General features: G+C 41.1%; 1 protein-coding gene across 4 annotated transcripts in view; it reads right to left on the minus strand.

Annotated features, from left to right (window-relative positions):
• Nucleotides 1–20788, minus strand: part of CENPQ (centromere protein Q) — a 494148-nt gene that overhangs the window by 10004 nt on the left and 463356 nt on the right. For 2 of the 4 annotated variants that reach the window (XM_073597028.1, XM_073597027.1), the window contains 3 exons: nucleotides 15283–15394; nucleotides 9398–9469; nucleotides 909–1038 (listed from right to left, as the gene is read on the minus strand). In XM_073597028.1, coding sequence (XP_073453129.1) covers nucleotides 909–1038; nucleotides 9398–9469; nucleotides 15283–15394 — 314 coding nt within the window. The remainder of the gene's footprint in view (nucleotides 1–908; nucleotides 1039–9397; nucleotides 9470–15282; nucleotides 15395–20788) is intronic. The other 2 variants (XM_073597030.1, XM_073597029.1) reach the window with 1 other exon arrangement.

Here is a 20788-nt window from a genome sequence, read left to right on the forward strand (position 1 = left end):
ATAATCAGGTTGAAAAAAGACACAAATCCGTCTAGTTCAAACAAGAGAAAAAAATAATTGAAAACATCCTAAACAGACAATACTATACCCACAGTTGATCCAGAGGAAGGCAAAAAATCCAATAAAGCTTGATCCAATTTGCTTCAGCGAAAAAACAAATTCCCTCCTAAACCCCCAGGAGGCAATCAGATAGAATACCGACCAAATAAAATTGCAGTTGCAATTTTTGCATGAAATGTTGCATAATATTTGTATTACCGTTAAATATATATTTTCAGTAAAAAACCCACATTAAAATGCCAAATTTTCTGTTAATTATAAAAAAAAGGTGATGTTGCATTGAGTAAATAGGATATTATATCAAATATGACCAGGCTCAAAACTGTGTGTGTTATTAAAAAGTTAAAAATGTTTTAAAATGTATTTTATTGCTATTACAAGAAGGCTGACAAGCCCCATACTATAAATGGTAGCATAGTGCAGGGGACAGGTTGTTCCTCAGGTCTATAAAGATCCCAAATATCACGCTCTGAACTCTGCCCAAAATGATCAGGCACAAACAAGGCCTGATCTTCGTTTACCCCCTTCCATGTTCACACTACACAGAGGAGATTAGTGAATTGCTGATCTCCTGCTGCTCATTATCCTGATGTCTGTTTTGGAGGTTCTGGGCTCCCACAGGACACAGGTGAACCCGGGACACATGCCGGGGGTGAAGCTAGGATGAGAGATGAATCAAGATAAAGATCTATAAGTGCTGTAAAGCTGTCCAAATCACTGGCAGCAATAAGCCAGCAAAAAAAATATATAATAAAGAGAGATGTAACAGCCAATAACGGAATGTCGCTATTTTTTTACATATTTATTACCTACAGTATCTGACACTTATGCATTCTGAAATTACTTACGTTCAAGGACTCCAACATCTCCTGGTTATGTTCCAACTTGCGCTTTTCTTCTGCCAAGTCTTTTCTTACGTTTTTCAGGTTTTCCATTTGGACGGATGGAAATTTCAGTTTCTTATAGTGCTGCAGCAGCCTAAAGAACATAAAAGAGGGACTATATCATTAGGTTTTTTTTCTAGAGGCAGACAGTAAAATACAAAGCCTAGAAAGCTACTGGCCATTTTTGTTAAGCAAGTTTGTTTTTACATACAAGCTATATTCAGGATTAAATTTTATACTAGGTTTTGCAAAGGTGCCCACTAATGAATGGCTGGATAACAGACTACGTCCCCTCGTTGATTAACTGCTGAGATCAAATTAAAAGTATCAGTACACCTAAAACTGACTTGTCTCTCAGGATCACAATTGGTAAGATCTGTGTACGGAGCTTCCAGCTTTGCACATCTGCTGTACCCATTATTTCCCACCATTCCTGCTAGATTTTTATTTTACACTATGGAGAAGAAACATTCAGAAGAACATCCAAACTTTCCAGCTGGACTGGAACAGAACTGGTAATTATGACAGGGAGATCATGTTGGGTGTATTCAAGACATAAAACTCCATGAGCTGGCTCAGTGAATTAGAATTCACATATTACTAAAATATCAATTTTGGGTAGACCCTTCAACTCCACTCACATTTATTTTTTTCTGGATAAAATGGGAAAAATATTAAAGTAGAACTATGGACTTCCGATAGATTAAAAAAAAAAAAAAAACACACAACATGATGTGCTGCAGCACTTATACCCCCTTCCTAACCAGGCCAATTTTCAGCTTTCAGTGCTGTCACACTTTGAATGACAATTACTCACACTTTGAATGACAATTGTACCCATATTACATTTTTGTCCTTTTTTTTTGTTTTTACACAAATAGATATTAATGCATTTTTCTTTGTTTCGGTTATAAAATTTTACAAATTAGAAATTTTTCTTCATACATTTTGGCCAACATTATACTGCTACATATCTTTGGTAAAAAATAGCCCCAGTGTATATTTGGTCTTTGTTGAATCTACAAGCTATGGTGCCAATCATTGAAAATTGATCACACCTGATGTACTGATGGCCTCTATCATTTCTTGAGACACTAGCAAGCCAGGAAAGTACAAATACCCCCCAAATTTGGAGAGTAGACATTCCAAGGTATTTAGTAAAAGGCATGGTGAGTTTTTCCAAAGTTGTAATTTTTTTCCTACAATTCTTTGCAAAATGAACATTCCTTCCCTCCCCCCCAAAGTTGTCATTAACAGGTTATTTCTCTCACACAGCATATGCATACTTGCAACTACACACCAAAACACATTTTGCTACTCCTGACTATGGCGATACCACGTGTGAGTCTTTTTCACAGCCTGGCCACATACAGAGGCCCATAAATCTTATGTAAACAAATAATTATACATTCCATAAAACAATTTCTTTGAAAAATAAAAAAACAGTTCATATGTAGGTTTCCAAAGCTGTCACCGCTGTGTAAAATCGTATTTAAATGGATCCAATATTCAGTGCACACCAGCACCTGTTAAAATGCCTGCTCACCTCAAGGATGAGTATAAAACTCATAGACAGATTACTCCTCGTGTCCACCACGATCAATCCACTTTACCAATGGTAGTAATTCCTACAGTCCCCAGACTGCACCTCTGTGTGGGTATTCAACATTTGAATTGTCTCCAAACACCTTCCTCCACTCGCTTTTCAATAATCAATTCCACTTATATTTCCAGGAGTTAAGGACATGAAACAAAAAACACAAGTACCATAGTGTTCTCTGCCTTCAAAATTTATTAAAAAAGCCCCCCTAAAAAGTTACACTTATGCCCTGTACACACGGTCGGATTTTCCGATGGAAAATGTGTGATAGGACCTTGTTGTCAGAAATTCCGACCGTGTGTAGGCTCCATCACACATTTTCCATAGGAATTTCCGACACACAAAGTTTGAGAGCAGGCTATAAAATTTTCCGACAACAAAATCCGTTGTCGGAAATTCCGATCGTGTGTACGCAAATTCGACACACAAAGTGCCACGCATGCTCAGAATAAATTAAAAAAACGAAAGCTATTGGCTACTGCCCCGTTTATAGTCCCGACGTAATTGTTTTACGTCACCACGTTCAGAACGATCGGATTTTACGACAACTTTGTGTGACCATATGTATGCAAGACAAGTTCGAGCCAACATCCGTCAGAAAAAATCCATGGATTTTGTTGTCGGAATGTCCGACCGTGTGTACGGGGCATTACAAGAAAGGAGGAGTCGAATCTGTGATATCAGGTGAAGCACCGTGAGTCTAGATCTGCAGTGAATGACCTGGTGATTTGATGCATGCTGTTTTTATTGTTATTTCTTGTAAGTGTAACTTTTTAGAGGGGCTTTTTTAATACATTTAAAAGCAGAGAACACTATGGTACTTGTGTTTTTTGTTTCATGTTTTCCACACAGAGGTGCAGTCTGGGGACTGTAGGAATTACTACCATTGGTAAAGTGGATTGATCGTGGTGGACACGAGGAGTGATCTGTCTATAAGTTTTATACTCATCCTTGAGGTGAGCAGGCATTTTAACAGGTGGTGGTGTGCACTGAATATTGGATCCATTTAAAGCGGAGCTCCACCTTAAAAAATGTGACTATATTCTGCGTCTCTCTATGCCCGGAAGTGGGTGCAGATACCTCTATTAGACAGGTATCTGCACCCCCCTCCCCCCTGAAAGGTGCAAAATTGTGGCACCGGAAGGGGGGGGGGTGTGGAATCCGATCAGCGGAAGTTCCACTTTAGGGTGGAGCTCCGCTTTAAATACGATTTTACACAGTGGTGACAGCTTTGGAAACCTACATATGAACTGTTTTTTTATTTTCCATAAATTGTTTTATGGAATGTATAATTATTTGTTTACATAAGATTTATAGATACGCAGCGCTTCACTATTTTCACAAAATTAATATTGCAATAGGTGTAGTGTATCACTATAAGTGTTCAGCAGCTGTGTAGACACTTAGAGGGGTATATTTGATTTTTTTCACGTGATTATAGGAGTAATTTATTAGTATTGTGGCACTGATTGTTTTTCTCACAATTTACATAGAGAGGCCCAACATGCAGGGAGCACCATCAGGCATTTTAGAAGCATATAGTAAATTACACATGTTATTTCCTGACTACCTATCACACTTTTGAAGGCCCTGGAGCACCAGAACAATGGAAACACCCACAAAATGACCCCATTTTGGAAAGCAAACACCCCAATGTATACTCTATGAGGCATAAGGAGTCTTTTGAACATCTCATTTTTTTCCCACAAGTTTTTGGAAATTGTGGAAAGAAAATGAAAACGCATTTTTACGGCACTGACCAGGCTCCACTAATAGAGACAGTGATCGCCCTGTCATTGGATGGAGCAATCATGTGGTAAAGGGTCACTGTCATTGGCTCTTTACCCCAACCTGGGATGCGCTGGGTCCCGGGTGTGAAACACTGAGGATTTGGCTTAGTCAGGGAAGGTAAATAACTTTTTCACTCTTTACCTTCCCTTTGTGTATCACATAATACCAGAATTTGGTGATTGTTTAGGATTGTCATACAGGAACCTCTAATTATACTTTAATATTCTGCGTCAGTGCCTTACTTTTATCTCTGACACCGTTATTTAAAACTTCCCTGTCGTGCCCTTCTGACACAAGGACACAAAATGGGCTTGGGTTGCCATCACAGGCCAAGAAGGCACAGACAACAGCAGAAATATTGTCAGAGGTTCTAGGCCTGACTTTACTAAAAATGGGGCTTTGTTTGGAATGATACTTCATTACTTCCTGCACCAACAGGAACCGTGGAAAAAAAAACAAAACAAGGACAACAGGGACAGGGATGGCAATAAAAAACAGACAGAGGTTCATAACACTTCCCTGCTCTAATCAAAACAAAGTTTACATTTTTGTCTGGAATTAGGCTTAAAGTACTGTATATAATAGGCTATTATTACAGTAGTTTATTTCAGTCTGTTTGAGCACTGACAGACATGTACTGAGAGAAAGCATTACTAAACAGAGAACACTTAAGGCCCATTCACACAGCAATAGACAGCTGCCAGACACTAAACCACAGTGGTTTATTGTCCGGCAGTTGTCTGTTTTGGCTGCAGTGAGCCGGTGGTAGGGGACGGTATGGTGTGCATTTTCAAACAAAATTTATTTGAAGTACACAAAAGTGACACTCATTCATGTCACTGTACAGCAGTGTGATGTATTGCGCTTCTGTAAAGTGAAATGCGATCCCATCCAGTGCACTGCGATAAAATGCAGCTTGTCTGCATTTTATTGCAGATCACTGCAGCACAGCACGCACCCCCTCTCCCATTCCTGCCGGGCTGCAGGCTCGGATAAGGGTCTGGTATGGATTTTGGGGGGCCCCATGCCGTTTTTTTCTTTTTGATGTGGGGTTTCCCCTCAAAACCCAAATCAGACTGGTATCTTAAGGGGGGGGGGGGGGACCCACACAGTTTTTTATTTTTTTTATTTTGGCATGACGTTTCCACTCAAGATCCATACCAGACTCAAAAGGGCCTGTGAATGGGGACACCCTTTTGAAGACACCCTTTTGAGGTATACGAACTCGGCGTTCGTTGGATTGATGCCCACACTCATTTTTCAAAAGTGAGTGCATCCCATTCTGTATCCTGTCCCTTTTTCCACTCTGGCCGCCACGGAGTTATACTATATACTGTCTGCTTATGTTTTTTATATATACCATCCTGCACACCCACCACCCGAATCGCCTGAACTACTGGATGGGACCCTTGTTTGCTGGTAATTTGTTATTGGATTACAAGCTGTTGTCTTGCAGCAGTAAGGTGAGCTGCTTGCGAGCACAGAGGTGTCCCCACTGAAGACTTTTTTTCCCTTTCCTGTGGCTTGTGGACTTGCCTTTTTGGAACTGATGACTCATTGTTTGAGCACTTTGTACTACAAGGTGGTGGGACTGTTCACCATTTATTTATTCACTTGGAGTCACTAATAAGAATTCGCTGAGTTACCACATATGTGCTAGTATGATACTAGCCCTTTTGCACTGAGATTCCTTTTTTTTTTTTTTTTTCTCCGTTTCAGTATTTACAATATTTTTTATGTGCTAGTATGATACTAGCCCTCATGCACATGGACTTTTTTTGATTTATATATTTTTATTTGGTTCAAAATATATATATATATATATATATATATATATATATATATATATATATATATATATATATATATATATTTGTACCCACACTGTATTTGTCACTCATTTTATAGCTTTTTATATGTTTTAGGCAATTTTGTTTCCTCATTCTATTCGGATTTAGTGCCCGTGAGACCGCGCTTTATTACATTTCATTATACTGTTATATTTTGTATAATTTTTTCATTTTGCCTTTTTGGAACTGACGACTAGGGATGAGCTTCGAGTTCGAGTCGAACTCATGTTCGACTCGAACATTGGCTGTTCGCAAGTTCGCCGAACAGCGAACAATTTGGGGTGTTCGCGGCAAATTCGAATACCGCGGAACACCCTTTAAAAGTCTATGGGAGAAATCAAAAGTGCTAATTTTAAAGGCTTATATGCATGGTATTGTCATAAAAAGTGTTTGGGGACCCGGGTCCTGCCCCAGGGGACATGGATCAATGCAAAAAAAAAAGTTTTAAAAACGGCCGTTTTTTCAGGAGCAGTGATTTTAATAATGCTTAAAGTCAAACAATAAAAGTGTAATATCCCTTTAAATGTCGTAGCTGGGGGGTGTCTATAGTATGCCTATAAATGGGCGCATGTTTGCTGTGTTTAGAACAGTCTGACAGCAAAATGACATTTCGAAGGAAAAAAGCCATTTAAAACTACTCGCGGCTATTGCATTGCCGGTCTGACAATACACATAGAAGTTCATTGATAAAAACGGCATGGGAATTCCCCACAGGGAAACCCCGAACCAAAATTAAAAAAAAAAAAAAGAAGACGTGGGGTCCCCCTAAATTCCATACCAGACCATTCAGGTCTGGTATGGATTTTAAGAGGAACCCCGCGCCAAAAAAAAAAAAAAACGGCGTGGGGTCCCCCCAAAAACCCATACCAGACCCTTATCCGAGCATGCAATCTGGCAGGCCGCAGGAAAAGAGGGGGGGACAAGAGAGCGCCTCCCCCTCCTGAACCGTACCAGGCCACAAGCCCCCCAAAACACCTTGTCCCCATGTTGATGAGGACAAGGGCCTCATCCCCACAACCCTGGCCGGTGGTTGTGGGGGTCTGCGGGCGGGGGGCTTATTGGAATCTGGAAGCCCCCTTTAACAAGGGGACCCCCAGATCCCGCCCGTGTGAAATGGTAAGGAGTAGGGATGAGCCGAACACCCCCCTGTTCGGTTCGCACCAGAACATGCAAACAGGAAAACAGTTTGTTTGAACACGCGAACGCCGTTAAAGTCTATGGGACACGAACATGAATAATCAAAAGTGCTAATTTTAAAGGCTTATATGCAAGTTATTGTCATAAAAAGTGTTTGGGGACCTGAGTCCTAGCCCCAAGGGGACATGGATCAATGCAAAAAAAAAGTTTTAAAAACGGCCGTTTTTTCAGGAGCAGTGATTTTAATAATGCTTAAAGTCAAACAATATAAGTGTAATATCTCTTTAAATTTCGTAGCTGGGGGGTGTCTATAGTGTGCCTGTAAAGGGGCGCATGTTTCCCGTGTTTAGAACAGTCTGACAGCAAAATGACATTTCGAAGGAAAAAAGCCATTTAAAACTACTCGCAGCTATTGCATTGCCGGTCCGACAATACACATAGAAGTTCATTGATAAAAACGGCATGGGAATTCACTAAATGATATATTGCTCAAACATGCCATGGGAATATGTGAAATTACACCCCAAAATACATTCTGTTGCTTCTTGTGAGTACGGGGATACCACATGTGTGAGACTTTTTGGGAGCCTAGCCGCGTACGGGACCCTGAAAACCAAGCACCGCCTTCAGGCTTTCTAAGGGCGTAAATTTTCGATTTCACTCTTCACTGCCTATCACAGTTTTGGAGGCCATGGAATGCCCAGGTGGCACAACCCCCCCCCAAATGACCCTACTTTGGAAAGTAGACACCCAAGCTATTTACTGAGAGGTATAGTGAGTATTTTGCAGACCTCACTTTTTGTCACAAAGTTTTAAAAATTGAAAAAAGAAAAAAAAAAATTTTTTTTTTCTTGTCTTTCTTCATTTTCAAAAACAAATGAGAGCTGAAAAATACTCACCATGCCTCTCAGCAAATAGCTTGGGGTGTCTACTTTCCACTTGGGGGGGGGGGGGTTGTGCCACCTGGGCATTCCATGGCCTCCGAAACTGTGATAGGCAGTGAAGAGTGAAATCAAAAATTTTGACCCTTAGAAATCCTGAAGGCGGTGATTGGTTTTCGGGGCCCCGTACGCGGCTAGGCTCCCAAAAAGTCCCACACGTGTGGTATCCCCATACTCAGGAGAAGCAACTGAATATATTTTGGGGTGCAGTTCCACATATGCCCATGGCCTGTGTGAGCAATATATCATTTAGTGACAACTTTTTGTAAATTTTTTTTTTTGTCATTATTCAATCACTTGGGACAAAAAAAATGACTATTCAATGGGCTCAACATGCCTCTCAGCAATTTCCTTGGGGTGTCTACTTTCCAAAATGGGGTCATTTGGGGGTGTTTTGTACTGCCCTGCCATTTTAGCACCTCAAGAAATGACATAGGCAGTCATAAACTAAAAGCTGTGTAAATTCCAGAAAATGTACCCTAGTTTGTAGACGCTATAACTTTTGCGCAAACCAATAAATATACGCTTATTGACATTTTTTTTACCAAAGACATGTGGCCGAATACATTTTGGCCTAAATGTATGACTAAAATTGAGTTTATTGGATTTTTTTTTTTTATAACAAAAAGTAGAAAATATTTTTTTTCAAAATGTTCGGTCTTTTTCCGTTTATAGCGCAAAAAATAAAAACCGCAGAGGTGATCAAATACCATCAAAAGAAAGCTCTATTTGTGGGAAGAAAAGGACGCAAATTTCGTTTGGGTACAGCATTGCATGACCGCGCAATTAGCAGTTAAAGCGACACAGTGCCAAATTGTAAAAAGTGCTCTGGTCAGGAAGGGGGTTAATCCTTCCGGGGCTGAAGTGGTTAACCATTTCTGGCTGTCATTCTGCAGGCGGGAAATGGTTACGATAGCTCTCATAGGGAACCATTGATTTTGACATGTCATGTGATTTGTGCGCATGTCAGACCAGTGTGAACCGGCCCTTTTTGTCAAAGCTTAATTGAACAAGCTGAAGTTAGAAGCTGATTGGCTACCATGCACAGCAGCACCAGATTCTGAGTGCACTAGTTTTAGTAAATCTCACCCATTGAGTTTCTTTAGCTACAATGAATATTACTAGATGGCTTACCTTTTCTTAAGGCCAGAAAGTTCAGCTTGGACATTCTCAAAATCAACAATTCTTTTTCCGCTTAAGACTGACCTGTTAAAATTCAAACAAAGAAAGCTAGCAAATAAAGTGAAACGGTAAAAAATTAGGGTATAAGGAAGGATACAGAAGGTGAAGAAGCTTTTTTTGATTACTAAGCATTTTTATTAAGATAAAGAGGTTTACAGTACAAAATTATGTAAGATATAAACCAACATATTGAAAAATCAATTAGCATACAAGGTCATACATAGATCATCCAAATACTGTACGCCTTCGGAGTTATACTAAAAGATCTTGGTTCAGTATGATCTTATCAACTATATGGTATATAAAAACAAAACTGCAACCAGAAGAGGCCAATACAACAAAAAGAAAACAATAACTCAGGTCATTCTTGAAGACGATAGATGAGCCAAGGGTTCCACTTAGCGTCAAAGGTATGAATGGAGTCATGCGGTGTATGAAATATTTTTTCAGATAACATTATTTGATCAACATGTGAGGTGACTTGCGTGAATGGAACTGTATTAGAATTCCAGTTAAGGGTGAATGCCCATTGCAGAGCAATACAAATAGTGTGTATTAGTTTCATTAGGTGTTTCGGGATATCTGGGATTTTCCCAAATAAAAGACAGTGGATTTGTGTCAGAGCTATGTGCCTCCCCGCCAACTTATCTATCAGCTCTAGAGTTTTTTTCCAAGTAGGTTTCAGAACTTCACATTCCCAGAACACCTGCAAAAAAGAACCCGAGAGAGCATAGCCTCGGAAGCAAGATGAAGAGGCCTGTGGGTAAATCCTACATAATCGTGTGTGAGTACCAGCAGGAAAATAATTTAAATCGCTGTTTCCCATATGGTCAGAGATTTAGTGCACTTTCGCACATTCTGCCAGTTTGCTTACCAGAACTGGTAATTGTATTCCAAATTTAATTCCCTGTTCCCAAAGGGTCATATGCTTTAATTTGGGGCTATCACCTACTGTTTCCATAGACTTATACAGCCCTGAGATTAAGCCCTTCTGTCAAGGGGCAGTCTGGCATAGGGATTCAAAAAAGGTGTGCGAGTCCGATGGGATAACTGAGTAGTGTGTCTGAAAAAATTGGTGGATTTGAAGATGATAAAATTCTCTTGTTGGAATATTTTTTTGGGCCTGCAACTGGGAGAATGAGACAAATTTCGAGTCCTGCTGGAAATCCTCCAATGTAGTCAAACTCTGGGTACTCCACCAATGAAGAGCATCCAGATCCTCAAAGGCGGAGGGGAGCCTTTGAGGATCTAAATAAGTGCCAATTTCAATCTATAAAGATCCCAGATCCCATATAGTTTCAACGAGTGAGTTACCACCTGATTCCGGGAGCCCAATTCGGAGGCATGAGATTTAGCGGACCACAGTAGCCCCGGAAGGTAGAATTGAGCAAGATTCTATTGCCCCAATCTGACCCATGGGACCCGTGAATTTTTGATATTCCATTGAGCCAGTTGCATAAATCTACTGGCTAAATAATACAGCCACACCTGAGGGACTCCTAGACCACCTAGTCTATTAGAGAGATACATCACTTCCCTAGAGAATCTTGGAGGTTTGTCATTCCAAATAAACCTATTCAAGTGTGCTTGGAGTTTGATAAGATAGGACCTGAAATAAGTATAACAATTCAGGGAGGATTGTCATCTTGATTGCAGGAAGGAGATTCTATAGGACGACCAGGATTTAAGTAACTGTTTTAGTTTAGAAATCATGGGAGGAATTTTATTTAAAAAAATAAATTGAGAAAAAAATTGACTCGCGCTCAAAGCAAAAACTAACATGTGTATGACTGAAGAGAAGTACTCAGCCTATATATAAAAATATAAACATATGATAAGTGTGACAAACTGAATACTAGGTTGGGAGATTGATCCCACTTCCCCTTAAAGGAATATATTCAATAACAAATCAAATTCATACATAAAACCGTGAGGGATTGCAGTATATAAAAAAAGAAATAATATCTTATTTTGGAGAAAATATAAAAAAAGGGTAAAAAAAGGAGGGAAAGTCCATATGCAAAAAAAAAACACCCTACAAGTGCTGTGGTAATGCAAAAAAAAGTGCAAAAAAAAGTCCAATTTAAATGAAATCCCAGATGTGTGGGTCCACCACCATAAATGAAGTGCCTGGCCGCTTACCGGAACCCCATGACCCCCCGTTACAGAGGGTCTAAATGGGCATTGTAGTCCTGCTGCTTCGGACAGCTCGGGAACCAGAATGATGACCAGATTGGAACCTCTGAAACTGTAATGCTGAAAAGGCTGTATTGCAGATGGATCCACAGGGAAAGGCAAAACTCAGCCCTCAATGGAGTGTGGACATCATATAGGGAAACAGAAGAAGGCTCCCATAGTGTAAAATCAATTGGTATTTATTAAAAAAAACATAGTAAACTCTCACATGTAAAAAGCAATTATCCTCTGATGAGAGGCAGTCTGTGACACCGGCCGGATGTTCACAGGCCGCCCGTCCTGCTGGAGTACAACAATGGAGGAAGGTGACGCGATGACACCGCTCAGCCCAGTCATCGCGTCACCTTCCTCCATCGTTGTACTCCAGCAGGACGGGCGGCCTGTGAACATCCGGCCGGTGTCACAGACTGCCTCTCATCAGAGGATAATTGCTTTTTACATGTGAGTGTTTACTATGTTTTTTTAATAAATACCAATTGATTTTACACTATGGGAGCCTTCTTCTGTTTCCCTATATGATGTCCACACTCCATTGAGGGCTGAGTTTTGCCTTTCCCTGTGGATCCATCCGCAATACAGCCTTTTCAGCATTACAGTTTCAGAGGTTCCAATCTGGTCATCATTCTGGTTCCCGAGCTGTCCGAAGCAGCAGGACTACAATGCCCATTTAGACCCTCTGTAACGGGGGGTCATGGGGTTCCGGTAAGCGGCCAGGCACTTCATTTATGGTGGTGGACCCACACATCTGGGATTTCATTTAAATTGGACTTTTTTTTGCACTTTTTTTTGCATTACCACAGCACTTGTAGGGTGTTTTTTTTTTTGCATATGGACTTTCCCTCCTTTTTTTACCCTTTTTTTATATTTTCTCCAAAATAAGATATTATTTCTTTTTTTATATACTGCAATCCCTCACGGTTTTATGTATGAATTTGATTTGTTATTGAATATATTCCTTTAAGGGGAAGTGGGATCAATCTCCCAACCTAGTATTCAGTTTGTCACACTTATCATATGTTTATATTTTTATATATAGGCTGAGTACTTCTCTTCAGTCATACACATGTTAGTTTTTGCTTTGAGCGCGAGTCAATTTTTTTCTCACTTGATTTCTGTGTGTTTGTGTCACATATAGGACTCTGCAGCATAGATGGTTTACATTATTTATTTTTGATGCGCAGTTATTTATTTATTCTTTCTTAAAAAAATAAATTGTAAGCTCCTGGGAGCTTTATACCCAAATAGGAGAGGGAAGATTTAACCCACGTAAATGAAAAAGATCTTTTAAGAGTCTCCAGCTTGGCAGGAGCAAGCCCCACAGAGAGAGCCATAGATTTGGACACGTTCATCGAAAGGCTGGAAATCTTAGCAAATGTTTAGAGGGTTTGAAGAAGATTCGACAATATGATCATGGAGTTGGTAAGAAATAAAAGCACATCATCTGCATACATGCATAATTTATAGGTAGAGGATGCTTTGTTATACACTGAAATGTCTGGATGTTGCAATATTGCTATGGCTAGGGGCTCAGAAGCCGGAGTGAAAATGAGTGGGGACAGTGGACACCCCTGCCTAGTGCCCCTACCTCTAATCACTCTTGCTAGCCTATTGGCTAAAATCCTACTGAAAATCTTCAGGTCATTTTTGATAACCGATATGGGCCTAAAATTCTGAGGGTGAGTGTGGTCCTTATTCTGCTTAGGGATGAGCGACATATTTGCTGACAGCATTTCCTCTGGAAAGCTATTACCTTGTAGAACAAAGTTGAAAAGCCGAACCAGTCTGGGGGAAAGTTGGGAAGAAAAGGTTTTATAATATGAGGTGGAGAATCCTTCAGGACAGGCCGATCCTGTTTTTAGTGCCTTGATGACGTTCATCACCTCGGATTGAGAGATAGGTGAATTAAGTGAGTCTAATTGTGAGGTGGTGAAAGTGGGGATTGGAATGGAGTTAAACCAAGCTACACCCTCAGCTGATAGATTTTTAAAAATCTTTAAGACTTCCTGTGGGTGAGATGTAGTCAAACCTGAAGGAGTGGTCAATTTATAGACATGCGGGGGCAGAGAGACTGGTTCAGTTTTCTAGCAAACATAGTTGAGGACGAGTTACTATGCAATAAAAATCTTGCCTTGGACAGTCTCAAGGCCTTCTCTACTTTAGCCAAGAGCAGCGAGTCCAATTTGAGGCGTTTTTGCTTGATGGAAAGTCTGGTAGACTCTAAATTCAGGGCCATGGAATTTTTGTACAGTCAGTCCAGCTCAGCTGTGAGCAATACTATTTTTTGCTTATTAGCTTTGTTGCGGGCAGTGGCTAAAATGATGAGCTTACCCCTCAATACCACCTTATGAGCAACCCACACTGTAGAAATGGGGGTCTAAAGGAGGGCATTTAATGTGAAGTAGTCATCTACGGCTTGGGAAACCTCTGATTAAATCGCTACGTCTGAGAAGTGCCTCATTGGGTCTCCAAGTAAATTGTGTAGGGGCAAGCTTAATAAATTGAGTGGTGAAGGAGGTTATGTGGTGGTCCAACCATACACAGTTATGCATGGAAGCAGTCGTTGAGTTAGCTAGGATAATAGGGGTGGACAGAATATAATCTAGTCTTGCCTAGCTGTTGTGGGGATGAGAGAAAAACGTGTATCCCTTTGCTCCTATATTGTGCGTGCGCCAGGTGTCCACTAGTTGGAATTCTAGAAGTTTGCGAGAGAGAGAGATTTTGGAAAGGCTCTAGAACTAGTAGAATCTGTACACCTGTCCAGTGTGGGGTTTGCTACCATGTTAAAGTCCCCACCTATAATCATAGGCGGGGATTGATATTTTGCTATTATATCAAAAAAGGATGTGAAGGAGGCACAGAAGTCATTGGGAGCGTAAATGCTAGCAATAGTAAGCTCCCGATTATGAAAAAAAAAAAAAAGTTATAGTTTGTTATAAAATTTCGCAAACATGTAATATTTCTCCCTTACTGATGTGCGCTGAGGCTGCACTGATCGGCTGCACCAATGAAGTGGCACTGGTGGGCAATGATAAGGCTGCACTGATGGGCTCTGATAGATACTGATAGGTGGCACTAATAAATGACACTGATAAGGAGGAACTGATTGGCAGCACTGTTGAGACTGCACTGATAATCAGGACACTGAAGGATTATTCAACATATAGTATACAAGAAACCAGTTACTTTTGGGTGGACTAGTCCCTCAAATAATAGTCCTTTTGAGAACTGGTATAACAAAAATAAACTCCTCATAAAGAGTAATACTGCTGGTGTTAATACTGACCTTCTGAAAGAGGGTCTGCATGAAAAAGTCAGGCAACTAGTATTTCCAGTAGTAAGACATCAGTAACAGCAACTGCTAATTTCAGCAAACGGATATGGGGAAAAGTGTGATCTGGTCAGTGCACAAATTGTGCCATTTGGATAGTTTCATCCACTATAAGCCACTGCTGAAGTTGTTCACAGGCTGCTCTCCCTTTTTCTGCCCCTAACATAAGCACTCAAGCAACCCAAGCGATTATGTTTAAATTGAGGCAGTACCTAAAGACAAATTTTCGGATGGCGAGACAGTGCCTGCTCGTCAAACCACCAGCTCATGTCTATCCCCCTTCGATGTAAAACAGTGATACAGAATTACTCACAGCTCAGCAACATTCATCAAATTCTCAATGTACTGCACTGTATCTGGTGAGATCGGCTTTTGAACTTTCTCTTTTGGCACTTTAACAGTTTTGCTCTCCCCGCTTTCAAGACCTGTGTGAAATATACATAAAATTAACACCACTAAGTATAACTTGTAGCTACAGTGGCCACTTCAAGGGTCACTTAACAAGAAAAGCTTTAAGTAAATGGAGTTTGGAAAATCCTCAGTTTATTGTATTTACTTAGGCAAATAAGTCAAAACAGCAAATAATGGGGTTTTTGGTTTACCTGTTAAATCTTTTTCTTGGAATACATCACAGGACACAAGGTATTTTCATATCCATTACGATAGGGTTATGAGGTCTTCTTTGAGCGATTAGACACTTGCAAGAAAAAAAATTGATTCCATCTATCTCAAACAGGAAACCCCCTTTTAGGCATAACCTCCTGCATCTAGGTAAGGCTTCAGTTTTTGTAGCAAGCCATGAACCAAAAAAAAAAAAGAGGGGCGTGATCACAGTGTCCTGTGATGTACCCAAAGAAAAGGATTTTACAGGTAAAAGCAAAAATCCCATAATAATACATCCCTTGAGACATATCCATTATGATTGGAATGTCACAAAGCACTGAATATAAGGTGGAGGGCAACAAAGTATGAAACAAAGACCAGGTAGAAGCCTTACAAACTTGGGCCACCAAAACCGGATGATGAATAGCCCAGCAAGCACCAACATGTCTGGTAGAATGTTCCGCCACTGAAAACGGTCCCTTTAGACCATAAGCTTGAGAAATAAGATGACAGAACCATTAAGATAATAGTCAATTTGAAAGCTGTGTGACACTTCGAGCCTTCTAGAAGCAAAGGAAATAAAACTGACAAACTGAAGTAGTCAAACATCAGTTGATAGCACAAACCACATCCAAGGTATGATGAACCTTATGCCCCAATTTTTAGAGCAAAAGGCAAGACACTATTCCTGGTAGAGATGGAATGAAGAAACCACCTTAGATAAGGACGACAAAGGCCTTAGAACCACTTTTTTTTTTAGGGAGGAGCAACAGAAATGGTTCCTTACGGTAAAGGGCAGTCAATTCTGAAACTCTCCAAGCTAAAGTAACGGCAATCAGAAAAATAACCTTCCAAGTCAGAAGAACTAAAGGAATATCCTGGATGAGTACAGAGATTTCAGCAATACAGAAAGTACCAAGTTGAGGTTCCACAGAGCCAACGGAATCTTAACTAGTGAAACAATATGTGTAATGCCTCGTGCACACACCAAGGAAGGAGTAGCAATCAGTTTCTAAAAAAATGACTGCCAAGGCTGAAATCTGACCCTTGATCGCACTCAAGGCCAATCCCAGATAAACTTCAGACTGCTGAAATGCCAGGATGCAACCCACGACATACTAGTGAGGACGAAATCCCCTAGATTCACACCAAGAAAAATAAGATATCCACGTTTTGTGGTAAATCTTCCTTCAAGTCACCTTCCTAGCCTTCAGCAGGGTAGGAATAACAGAATCAAAATAAGACAAATAATTCTGCGCTGCCCAAAAGAATAAGCAGCTAACACGGCCAATAGGATATGTGCATAAATCAGAAAACAAAATAAGTGTAGCGCTAATATGAAAAAATAAAATGGCCTAAGAAGAAGACCATTACATCATCAAAAAGATAAACCCAAAAAAGGAAACAGAGAAATACATCCAACAAAATGAAAGTCCTCAGTGGGTATGTGACTTCGGTAAGTTAGTGACAGTCCTCAATATAAATGTGACTTCATAGGTATATCAGTGTGCATGTGACATCTGTAATGGAAGGAACACCACCACCAACAATAGGGAGGCTTACCGGAACGTTTGAACCCAAAAGGACATATGTTCAATTGGGTCAAACAGGCTTGAATAATGAACTGCTGATGGATATCCGTAGAGGCTGTAGAAAGATCCTGAGATGGTCTGTGAACCGGTATGTCCCTCGGGGGTGATGCCCACAGTGGAAGATGATTATATCTGTTTTCCTTCACCTGAGTGACAAAGATAAAGAAAAGGAGGCGAGTCGATCCGGGAGTCTACTGCCAACCGTTCCTGGATTCAGCACATTATGTCTGGGACAGATCCGCAATTAAGACCTAGCTTCAGTAGGGGAACAGCATGGTGGTCTGGAAGTGATTGTCCCAACCGGAGGTTGAGGCAGGATAACAACCACCCCTCGAAAGAAATCAGAGAAAGGGCCAGGAGGAACAGCAGCCACGGAACAAAGATATTATGTGTACGTATTTGGCCCAAATCTTGCCAAAGCTTCCCAATTGCCTGAAGAATCTGAAAATGATCCAAGATCACTTTTGTTATTCTGAAGAAATCCCTCTATGTTTCTCTGTACTCATGTCTTTGTTCCGTGGCCGCAGTAGACTCCCGGATCGACTCACCTCCTTTTCTTCTCTATCTTTCTCACTCAGGTGAAGGAAAACAGATATAATCATCTTCCACTGTGGGCATCACCCCCGAGGGACATACCGGTTCACAGACCATCTCAGGATCTTTCTACAGCCTCTACGGATATATCCATCAGCCGTTCATTATTCAAGCCTGTTTGACCCAATTGAACGTATGTCCTTTTAGGTTCAAACGTTCCGGTAAGCCTTCCTATTGTCGGTGGTGGTGTTCCTTCCATTACAGATGTCACGTGCACACTGATATACCTATGAAGTCACATTTATATTGAGGACTGTCACTAACTTACAGAAGTCACATACCCACTGAGGACATTCATTTTGTTGGATGTATTTCTCTGTTTCCTTTTTTGGGTTTATCTTTTTGATGATGTAATGGTCTTCTTGGGCCATTTTATTTTTTCATATTAGCGCTACACTTATTTTGTTTTCCAATAACAGAATCAAAGACTCCCCAGGAATTCCTTCCACTTAAATTCTGCAAAGCAGAAGTAGAAGCTGTAACAACGGAATGGCATAAACTAGAGAACTGGTCCCATGGTCTCACCAGAGCATCCACTGCAAACTCTCGAGGATCCCTGGCCCTGGAAAGGAACCTGTCCAGCTTTGCACTGAACCTGGATGTCAGAAGATCCAAATCTGGGGTTCCCTACCACTGGCAGAGTTCCTCGAACACCTCTGGATGAAGGGCTTACTCCCCTGGAAAAAAGTTGGCAACGGTTTTGAAAATCTGGCTGCTAATTTTCCACGCCTAAAATGTGGACAGTGGACAGGGCGGGGACATGAAGTACCACCAAGGAATGGATGAGATCCACTTCCTCCTACCCAACTTCTGGTGCCTTCTCGATGTACACCACCACCATGGTGTTGTCCTTCTGAACTCTTACAGGAAAGCCCTTCAGCTGCACCAATTAATGCAGCAGGGTAAGATGAATTGCCCTCAGTTCCAGGATGTTAATGGGCAATGATCTCTACTTCGGTGACCAAGTCCCCTGGACCGAGAAATTATCCCAAACTTTTCCTTAGACCACCAGGCTGGTGTCTGTCATCTAGACCCTCCAGGACAAGAGAGAAAAGATTTCCTCACCTCCAGGATCCATGAGGGGATCCACCAGTCCAGAGACAGTCTTGTGCTGGAGAGTAACAGCATTAGGCAATACTATCAGGCAGTTGACACTGACCTCCTGCCCCATAATGCCAAGACATTCCTTTGGAGGAGCCTGCAATGAAGCTAGGTAAATGGCACTGCCTCGAAAGAGGTTACCATCTTACCCAGGACATGCAAAAGTGAATCAAGGAATTTGTCAGAGTCTTGAGCAAGTCTTCATAATTTCTCAGATCAAGAGTTGGGACTAAGGCAAACTTCTGCAAATTCAGAACCCATCCAAACCCTCTCCAGAGTGTGCACCTTGTGAGACACATTGGACATTAATAGCAAAGTGGATTGTTCCCTCAGAAGTAAGTCATTCAGGTACCCTAAAAACAGAAATACCCAGGGTAAACAGGAGCCCCAGGACTGGGACCAAACACTCTGGGAGCTGTGGACAGGGTAAACAACATGGCCAAAAAATTGTGGCAGTTCTTCACCGTGAACTGCAGAAACCTTTTGTGAAGTGGAAAGACTGGAACATGCAGATAAGCATCCTTTATATCCACTGATGCCCAAGGCCTGAGATTTGTGAAATGAATGCTTTGTGAAGTAGAAAGAGGGGCTTGAACCATAAGCTTAGCCGCCTTCTTAAGTGATAACAGAGTACTTTTACCCACAGCCACCTTATGGAGGTAATAATTCAAAGCAGGACCAAATAATTGTTCCCCTTGAAGTTACATTACATGAAATTAACATTTCACATGCTACCTGCAGGGTAATTCTGCGGACCAACACTTCAGCCATAAGATTATACGCATGTGTACAGACTGGCACCCCAAGAAAACATATCAATGGAATCCTTGAAGGTGTCAATTGAGAAGCTAAGAGCACCTCCAGTTTTCTGCTCATTATAGTATCTCCCCACAGTATCAGGATCTCTCTCTCGTCATGCGATGTGCCCAGACTTTATAAGAGATGTATGGTTTGTTAGTTTTTTTTCTTTAAGTATCATACTTACCTAGGTGGATGCAGCATCGTTCCGATGCTGCATCTGTCCCCCTCTTTCCTCTAGCACTGAATGCCGAGCGATCGAACACCGCCGACCGCTCAGTTCTGAGAACCAACGAATAAGCCTGGATGGCAGCACTCCGATACAACACCTTTATTTGGTTAAAATGCAGTGTACAGCAGTCAATCCATACAGTACAAAAAGGGGGGGGGGGGGTGCAAACATCTTACATGTTTCACACCTGAATCTGGTGCTTAGTCATAGCTAGTGTAGTGACAAAACGGACGCGAATATATGTATGGTGGTGGCCAATGGGAAATAAAGTATCCCAAAGGCCACTCCCACATGCATAATTAGTTAATCAAATATGGAACAGCTGTGACTGGAGAGCCCTCCAGTCCACAGCTTTCACATAGACAGGTAAAAAAAACAACACGAATACTCACAATCACATTGACACAAACACAAACCAATTACAAATAACATATTTAAATTAAGTCACCAAATTAACATGTAACATTGGGTGTAACCCATGGGACATAAAATCATAACGTTAGTTTAAAAATTGGTATTGTTATCGCTCAGTCAGCAGCTCTCTGCTCTGCCCTCACCCCCATGCTCACTGGAGTGCTGGCAGTGGAGGGGGTGGGATCAGCCAGCTGAACCGGGTGCAGGTTTAGGCATGTGGGCGGATCCCGACTCCATTGTCATGTTCTTACCCAAGCCTGGACTGGCTCTGTAACTTCAGCCCGCTGTCTGCTGAAAAGGGGTCACAGGAATGCAGAACAAATTGCTTTGGCTGTACTACTTCTTTAAGGCTTTGAAACAGGCCTAAAGCCGCAATTACCAGTTTTAGAGCTACTCTTTTAGAGCATATGATGCTTTAAATAAGTCCTCCAGCAGTTTGTCTGAGACATTGTCCACTGGTTTTGTTAGCTTCTTGAGGAGATAGG

Source organism: Aquarana catesbeiana, linkage group LG08 (assembly GCF_042186555.1).
Source record: "Aquarana catesbeiana isolate 2022-GZ linkage group LG08, ASM4218655v1, whole genome shotgun sequence".
Taxonomy (NCBI): domain Eukaryota; kingdom Metazoa; phylum Chordata; class Amphibia; order Anura; family Ranidae; genus Aquarana; species Aquarana catesbeiana.